The sequence below is a fragment of the Hordeum vulgare genome, chromosome 7H (assembly GCF_904849725.1).
Source record: "Hordeum vulgare subsp. vulgare chromosome 7H, MorexV3_pseudomolecules_assembly, whole genome shotgun sequence".
Taxonomy (NCBI): Eukaryota; Viridiplantae; Streptophyta; class Magnoliopsida; order Poales; family Poaceae; genus Hordeum; species Hordeum vulgare.
In genome coordinates, this window is record NC_058524.1 from 109,315,162 (window position 1) to 109,324,917 (window position 9,756).

At 42.1% G+C, this 9,756-nt stretch overlaps 1 protein-coding gene across 1 annotated transcript; it reads right to left on the reverse strand.

The window, feature by feature from the left end:
* Nucleotides 1-8,116: 8,116 nt before the first annotated feature.
* On the reverse strand, nucleotides 8,117-8,928 carry LOC123408419 (citrate-binding protein-like). Its single transcript, XM_045101531.1, has 2 exons — nucleotides 8,638-8,928; nucleotides 8,117-8,527 (listed from the first exon to the last, which is right to left on the reverse strand). Exons 1-2 carry the CDS (start codon nucleotides 8,926-8,928, stop codon nucleotides 8,117-8,119), a joined length of 702 nt encoding a protein of 233 aa, XP_044957466.1.
* Between the last annotated feature and the right edge of the window lie 828 nt (nucleotides 8,929-9,756).

Sequence of the window (9,756 nt, forward strand, 5' to 3'; positions counted from 1 at the left end):
CGGCAGGGTTGTCCTGCCGGGGAAACTTCCCTCCCGGAGGGGGAAATCGTCGCCATCGTCATCACCAACACTCCTCTCATTGGAGGGGACTCGTCACCATCAACATCTTCATCAGCACCATCTCATCTCCAAACCCTAGTTCATCTCGTGTAACCAATCTCCGTCTCGCGACTCCGATTGGTACCTATAAGGTTGCTAGTAGTGTTAATTACTCTTTGTAGTTGATGCTAGTTGGATTACTCGGTGGAAGATTATATGTTTAGACCCTCGATGCTATTCAATACCCCTCTGGTCATGAATATTATTATGCTTTGTGAGTAGTCACTTTTGTTCCTGAGGACATGGGATAAGTCTTGCTATAAGTAGTCATGTGAATTTGGTATTCGTTCGATATTTTGATGCGTTGTATACTGTTTTTCCTCTAGTGGTGTTATGTGAACGTCGACTACATAACACTTCACCATTATTTGGGCCTAGAGGAAGGCATTGGGAAGTAGTAAGTAGATGATGGGTTGCTAGAGTGACAGAAGCTTAAACCCTAGTTTATGTGTTGCTTCCAAAGGGCTGATTTGGATCCACTAGTTTAATGCTATGGTTAGACTTTGTCTTAATTCTTCTTTCCTAGTTGCGGATGCTTGCGAGAGGGGTTAACCATAAATGGGAGGTTTTTCCAAGTAAGGGCAGCACCCAAGCACCGGTCCACCCACATATCAAACTATCAAAGTAACGAACGCAAATCATATGAACATGATGAAAACTAGCTTGACAGAAATTCCCATGTGTCCTCGGGAGCGTTTTACCTCCTATAAGAGTTTGTCCAGGCTTGTCCCTTGCTACAAAAGGGATTGGGCCACTTTTCTGCACCATTGTTACTATTGTTACTTGCTACTTGCTGCGAATCATCTTACCACCCAACTATCTGTTACCGATAATTTCAGTGCTTGCAGAGAATACCTTGCTGAAAACCACTTGTCAGATCCTTATGCTCCTCGTTGGGTTCGACACTCTTACTTATTGAAAGGACTACCATAGATCCCCTACACTTGTGGGTCATCACGGTACAACTCGTATGAAACGTATGCATCTTTTGCTGCATACTCAATGTTGATACGATGAAGTGAGGTCCTCTCCCAAAGTCTGTGCTGAGACTTTGGGAAATTGATTTTCATAGCACCATACTCCTCGTCGATCAAGGCAACTTCCATATGAGCCATCGAAGTCCTTGCATGTCGAAGCCTGAATACCGTTTGGAGATCAATGAGGCAACTAGTTGGTATCTCAATACCGAAGCTGTGCCTCATATTCAGCTTGTCATTCGTTGTGTCAACTGTAGCAAAAGTGATGCCCCTGCGAAGGAAGTCCATGAGTTCTGGACAATGCTTGTCACTACTGCAACAGCAACAAATTAAAATGGAACAAATGTTACATAGTGCTACAACAAGGAAAAATGTTTCACTACAACTAAAGATAAAATTATCTTTAGGATTCAAATGGAACATATTGCTATATATATATATATATATATATATATATATCATAGTTAATTTACGGTTTGTTGATCAATTCATAGGATATGAAAATTGCATAGGATAGCAATATGTTCCATTTGAATCCTAAAGATAATATATATGCAATAAGCTATACATATTGCATATTGCTATCCAATGGAACCTAGAGAGATCACTATAGCTATCCAATGGAACCTAGAGAGATCACTAGCTATATGCAATTTTCATAACTATGACATATCATATTGCTATCCAATGGAACCTAGAGAGATCACTAGCTATATAAAATTTTCATAACCTTGGATCAAAGAACGCCGCATAAAATTGTTTCACTACAACCAAAGAGAAATTGATCTTTATAGGATTCCAAAATGTAACATATAGTTATCGATCCTATGCAATTTTCATATCCTATGAATTGATCAAGAAACCCTCAATTAACTATCTAATGGAACATATATAGAAACTGCATATTGCTATCCAATGGAACCTAAAAAATCACTATATATATATGCAATTTTCATAACCTTGGATCAAAGAAAGCCTCAAAACATACCTCGCCCATTGGAAGATCAAGACATGGTGTTTGAAACATAGTTGGATGACGGCAACACCTCGTTGATCGGCCGTGTACTCCAGATCAAGCCCCAAGAACTTCTCATGATCCACTGCGGCGTCAAGCCACTCCTTCAACTGTTTAAGAAAATGGCAAGTCCCTGCTCTCGTTTGTCTACACGACATCGAGCTTGGTCTTGCCATGTACGAGCACCTCTCCAAAGCGAGTTGGCATGGTGGAAGAAGAGAAGGGAAGAAGAGAGGGGAAGAACAGAGCGAGAGAGGAGAAGAACAGAACGAGAGAGAAGAACAGAGAAATGGCGACAGACTCTGCTCCGGTGTGCTTTTGGGAAGCGGGATCCAAACCGTTTGGGCCTTTAGTCCCGGGTTGAGCCACCAACCGGGACTAAAGGGGGATACCAACGGTTGCCACCACTACGGCACGCCACGTGTCAGACCTTTAGTCCCGGGTTAAGCCACCAACCGAGACTTAAGGGGGATACGAACGGTTGCCACCACGGCAACACACCACGTGTCAGTCGCTGGATCTTTAGTCTAGGTTTTTGGCGCGAACCGGGACTAATGCATCGAACCGAACCGGAGCTATTGCCCCGCTAGGCCCTCGCAACTCGAACCGGGACCAATGCCTGGCATTGGTCCCGGTTTAGATTTGAACCGGGACTAATGGTCTTTCGGCCCTCGGCCGAAAGACCCTTTTTTCTACTAGTGACCACTTAGCAGTAGTGCAGTCTTGACATGCCGCGCTACTGCTTCTTAGATACCTGTAGCGCCGGTAGTTGCGCCATGCTACTACTACTTAGGAGTAGCGCATCTCCATAATACCGCACTATTGCTAATATTCTATCAATAAGCTTTCTCCTAGTAGTGATAGTGGAAAGCGCGTGAGCCATAAATTCAAGAGAAAACAAGAAAAATGGAGCACCCTACCTTAGGCCTCGCTTGTTACACAAGAAGTTCCCACCCTCTATGTTAATAGAGATTGTCATCAGCTACAAGATGTGATGGACCCATCCCACCTCGAATCCCTTTTGAAGCATAACCTCCCGCGGAAATCTAACCTAACAAAAATAGTCGGTTATGTACGCCTTTTTATTTTTTGAGCCACTTCTTGCAATGCTAGCAGACCCTTGAGGATGAATCTTCCTTTGAATAAGAAGATTTGTAGTGATTGATAACACAATGAGCGATCGGAGACATGCGAGTGGCGTACGCTTTTGCGCATATCTTGAGGGCACACTAATGGGTGTAGTTGGACATAATTGACGAATATTGTTTGCACCTTTAACTTTATCGATAAGGGATAACACACTAAAATTCAGCCTCGAAATATATACCTACCTAGAGATAAACTAGTACTGATCACAAACATGACACTCTTCAACGAGCTCGAGAACTTACTATAAAAAGCTACCGGCCACCCATGGGATCCCGGAGCCGTGCCTTGCTTCTTGGAGAGCATAACCTCGTCGGTGTTGAGTAGAAGGAAAGATCTCATGAGATTGGCATGTTTCCTCCAACGTAACCCGCTGTGATGGATCCTAGAAATCCACACACTGCCCGACGATATCAAGCTAGTCTGATCTCATTAAACCAATGGAGAAATCACAGATATGCTTTTGGATTCAGCGTGCCCTAACAAGATCCCGTGCTAAGATTACTTGCGATATGTTCTTGAAGGATTACAACAAGACACATTGGAAGTCCATGAAACAACTAACACTCAGCTCAGTTTGATCTCAAAGCCGGAAACTTATGGAGATGGACAATGTTGAAAACCTGAATCACTTTATAAAACAAAGTAAAAATGATTTTACATTGTAAACTTAATGGTGTTTTTTGAAGGAGACACAAAGATATATACTACTTAATCTGGTGAACATATATCTGCATTGTATGGGTGTGATGCAAGTTTTGCATATGCTATTCAATTTAATGTACAATTGTCATCCTTTAATGGAACGTTCAAATTTTTTGCGAAAGAAGCTCACATTGGTCTAGCTATATTGAACCGTGTGCTTGCACTGGAAATATTTGCATTTAGTTTTTCGATGACAATTTTTTCATTTTTATTTTGAAAATGGCTATGTTATCACACAAAATAAATTTTTGGTACATAACAAAGAAAGATTATCTGAATGGTTATGTCTATATTCTAAGTATTTAACAGAAACTACCAATTTTTGAATATGTGCCTAGGAAAACTACCATATTTTGTCCTAAAGCCTACCACATTTGTGCTAATTTTTTTCTTAAAAATACCATCTTTAGTTAGTTACATGCTCGAGATAAGTGGGATTATGATAGGGGTGTTTCATGGGATCTCCTATATGACGTGTGTTGCATCCAACAGCAGCGAGCTGCACACGGGCGAACGAACTCAGGCCGGCCCATTAAGCTGTATCGTGTAGCCGCGTCCAATGATGATCTGGGCCGGCCCGTTAACATGTTCCAGCATTTATGGTTTTGGAAACATTCTAGATTTTTCTATCTGGTTTTTTTAGGTTTTGGAAATGTTTTAAAAGGTTCCCTCAACCGATTTTTCTAAATTTTCTTGGGTTTGGATTTTTTTCAAATTTCGCAACATTGTTTCAATTATCGGAACAATTTTTCAAATTTCGAAACATTTTACAATATTTCGGAACATTTTTTTAAATTTCGGAACATTTTTTTCAAATTCGGGAACACTTTTTAAAATTCCAAAACACTTTTTCATATTTTAGAACATTTTTCTTTCAATTCCGGAACATTTTTATAAATACTGAAACATTTTTTCAAATTCTCGAACATTTTTCCAAAATTACAAAACATTTTTCGAATTTCGGAAGATTTTTTCGAATTCCGAACATTGTTTCGAATTCCGGAACATTTCTTCAAATTCTGGAACGTTTTTTCAAATTCTGGAACGTTTTTTCAAATTCCGAAACTTTTTAAAAAATTTCAGAACATTTTATCAAATTCCGGAACATTTTGTTAAATTCAGGAATATTTTTCAAATTCAGGAACATTTTTTCATATTCTAGAACTTTTTTAAAAATACAAGAACATTTTTATAAATACCAGAACATTTTTGCAAATTCCGAAACATTTTTTCAAAATTACAGAATATTTTTTCAAATTCCGGAATAATTTTTCCGAATTTTGAAACATTTTTTCAAATTCTGTAATATGTTTTAAATCCGAGAAGATTTTTACAAATTCCAGAACATTTTTTCAAATTCCGAACATTTTTCAAATTCCGACATTTTAAAAAATTCAAAACATTTTTAAAACAGAATAAAAAAAGAAATAGAAAAGAATAAAAAATGAAATAGAAAAAACCATCTCAGGGAACCTTCTAGAAGTTTTATAAAACAAAAAAAAGCCGACTATGAACCTCTAGAAGGTTCCCAAAACCAGGCACTCCAGCCCGGCTTCACGGCCAGCCCGATCCCCTGCCCGCTTTGTGCGAAGCCTCGACACCGCTTCACACAGAGCGGCAAATAGGATTTTTTCGTGTTTTACTAGTAACTGTTGATTTTTTTTAAGGAACCGAGGGTGGCTCATCAGCAAGTAGCCACACAACATGCATGTTGGTAGGCCCACGGCCTACCGTATGCCCAATGACGGGAGGAAGCCCGGAAGAAGGGATAGAAGTCCTGGATTATCTTTATCCCCAAGATGATGACAAAGAAGACCTAGATCACATCACTCTTGGTAAAACCCTATTCCCGACCGTGTATATAAGGGGAGGCTAGGAGTTCTCATTTTCATCTAATCTTCCATAAAAACAACTCTCGGTAGAACCATACATCTCTATGTAATCTCTCGTACAAGGTATACCCATGACCAATAAACAACAACAAGATGTAAGATATTACTCCACCATGAAGGCCCGAATCTGGGTAAACCCCTCCTGTTACCATTCATCGGAGGACTATATCATCGACAGTTTCGTCTCCGACTACAACGCCAATACACGAGACTTAATTTTGCTATTAGACGACTATAACAACGACGAGGAAGCCTCGGTTAACGTAGCACAACCGGTAGTTTCACTCTTAACAAGTCATTATGATGGCACCGGTGGGTACAACCACGACATTAACATCTCCGGTACTACCCACCACAAATGAGACACTGACAACTACCACGAGGCTCGCAGCCCCGCACCTTTCGGCGTGATGAAGTGTGATCGAGGTATGTCGTGAACCACCTGGAGGCAGCCGGGGTCGTGCCCACGCATGGAAACCTGCCCACAACAGGCAAGCTCATGTGTAGGTGGGGCTGGGGCGACGACATCATCTTCTTGGTAAGGGAGTCACCGCTCGCGATGGAGAGAGCAAGAGGAACAACTCGACTCTTCGCTACCCTTGGATTTTTATTTTTATTTTTTTATTGATGTTGATGGACTGCAATATCCCGAAGCTAGACTGGCCATCTGGGGTGCACATCTCCTATAATCAACGACATACAATCGATTTTTCCACCAGATTAGATACCCTTTAGGCCTTGTTTGGTACTAGTGTTTTTGAGGAGATTGGTGGGGATAATCCCCCAAGGGATTGGGTGAAACCCCAACCTTCACCCAATCCCTTCAAATCCCCATTTATCCCCAATACACTAGGTAGGGGTAGTGTATTGGGTATTGAGAAAAATGCACTATAATCTGAGGATTTGAGGGGAAATGTGGGGTGAAACATGTCAAATACACTAGAACCAAATGGTGTTATGGGATATGTGGGGATTGAGGGGTTTGGCCAGGATAATCCCCATAAATTCCCTAAAATACACTAGTACCAAACAAGGCCTTAGGATAGTGGACCCACCGTGAGAAGTTAGGCGACTTCACATAAATCTAACGGCTAAAAACATGTGGAATGCTCAACCGGACGGCAAGAAACGTTGAGTGTGAGGGAGGACTAGAAAGAGGGATAAAATCACTGTTTCTGACCTGTTTTGTAAACTATATCACAAACTGAACTTGATCTAAATTTTTTTCATGATCTGACCCTTTTAGAAACGTCACTGTGTGTGGCGTTGCGGCTGCACGTAAAAACGCTGGTCTAGCTTGGCGTTTCTGCTCCACATTCAAACGCCGAACTTGCTCGCGTCTCTGATCCACATGAAAACGTCACGCTCACTGGCGTTGCTCACCTTGATGCAAACCCCATAAACCATGGCTTTGCTTCTCCCGCCGTCGTTCCTGAGCGAGCTGCAGAGCCTGTCGTTCCTGACTCGAGCTCAGTTTGCATCAAGGGCAACAACACCAGTGGGCGTGGAGTTTCCGACGACAGGCTCTGCAGCTTGCTCAGGAACGACGGCGGGAGAAGCAACGTCATGGTGTATGACGTTTGCATCAAGGGCTGCAATGCCAGAGAGAAGGGTGTTTCCATGTGAATCAGAGGTGTGAGCTAGTTCGGTGTTTGAATGTGGAGCAGAAACGCCATGCTAGACTGGCGTTTTCAAAAGGATCAGATCGCGAAATACTTTCAGATCGAATTCGGTTTGTGACAGTTTACAAAAAGGATCAGAACAGTGTAAAAACCTAGAAAGATGCACAGTTTTGTTGTCCTAAGTGAGGTAACTATCTATGGAAAAGAATATTTTCGCACCAAAAAACTAATCTGGTGTTTTTTCATTGCAGAAGTGGTTCAATTTGATACTGGAATAAAAGAATGTGCATTACTTCCTCCGTTTCTTTTTGAACTGTGTACAAAGTTTGTCATGAATAAAATTTAACCAGCTTTACAGAAAAATATACCAACATCACAATACAAAATCAATATTATTAGATGCATCATAAAATGACTTTACTATATCACTTTTAATGTTGTAGATGTTGAATTTGGTCAAAATTTACGTATTTTGACTTCAGACATATCTTATAGGTGGAGTAATACAAAATGGAGGGAGTACAAAGATTTTTTTTTTTTGAGAAAAGAGTACAACGAATACTGCACACATACATATAAAATATTGATCCTCGTATGTACATCATAACAAATAAATATTGAACTCCACACATAAACAATACAAACACAGTCACCACATCATCAACATACATATTTACACAAATAATTATAATCTTTCTTGAGGATCTTGACGTCCTTCCAGCGCGACTCCATGCGGCTGGACTCCTCGCGCTGTCCGTACACGCCGAACTTGAAGTAGTGCGAGTGGCCGCCGCGGCCGTGGACGCGCAGCTTCTGTTCGCCGTCGATGTACACAGTAAGCGTCGATGCATCGACATCATGGATCACGTTCAACCGGAACCATCTGTCATAGATAGTGTCCTCGACAAGCTGCCTGTTGTAGTACCGCAGCGCGCCATCGTAGACATGCAGCATGAGCGTGCTGGCCGCCTCCCCGGCGCCAAACACCTGCATGATACACACCCCCGTGGTGCCGGAGGGGACGTAGCCGTAGCCCTCGAACTGCCACACGCCGGAGCTGTAGTCGTAGCCCTGCAGTAGAAAAGGAGAGTACCAAAAGCAATCAGTAAAATTACTAATTCTTGAATATAGTAATGACTAATGACTAATGACTAGTAATAATGACGTGGCAATTAACTTACTGCCATCCTGATCTCAGTTCTTGGTTTGGTATGGCTCTGACGGGCATGGGGCTTGTCGGAAGAGAGCACCCACAGCTTCCTCACGGTGCCGTCGAAGCTGTATCGTGCGCCGCTCGCCTCGTCGAACGGGCGCTGGAGCGCGAAGTTGCTCTCGCTGAGCCGCACCGCCGTGAACCCATCGGTAGGTTCCCCGGTACTGGGTGCCCGTGCGCCCCTGGCTACAATGCATGACCACGACGCCAAGAAGACGAGCAGAGACACACTAATCCAAGAGAGAGCGCGGCGAGCCATGTGTGTGCTATGTGTGTAGGTGTAGCTTCTGCTTTGCGTTGAATTGTGACCTCTCTCGACGCAGAGACTTGTAATGATGAGAAGATGGGTGGGAGGAATCTAAGTTCCCTCTGGTTTATATAGGCCTTGGCGATTTAGCAATGTACTAGACGAAACTGATATCTTTTCTTTTCAAAATTGGAGAATTGACAGCTTAATTAAATACTAGTAGCAGTCTTGATCTTGAATTACACCCATGCAACTTGAGTTGTTCAACGTGGCACTGACTGACTTGTGAGCAGGTAGCGTGAACTGTCAGCACTTTTAACACTAACGGCACGATGTTATTTTCGTGTTACCGACGGGAATTCAACACTCCTACGCGGTAATAAATCTGCTGTATGTCTAGGTGAACACGGCGGTTCAACTTTGGATGACAGCAACGAGGTAAACAGTGTAAATTATTCTTCAGTTCGACGGAGGATACTTGAGTTTTTATTTTTACATGGCATTTTTAACTGACGTACGTGCATGCGTTAGAGTCTAGCGTGAGGGTAAATACATCCGTGTGAGGAAGAAAGCCTCAATCCTGGTTCCACCCTATCCTCTTCGCGAGGCGGCTGTTCCTTGCGACCTCAGGTGCGCTTGGGAGAACTTATATTGGGAAAGATAGTGTGAGCATCGGATCCTCGAACTCTTTTTTACATCGGGATCCTTGAAGTCTAAAAGCATTTACAGCCAGACGTAGTAAATATGAGCTTTTAAATGTTTACAGATGTCTTCAGTTAGTGATCGGGTGTGTCCCATTTTGAATCCCTATATTTTCGTCCACATAACTATATTTTATAT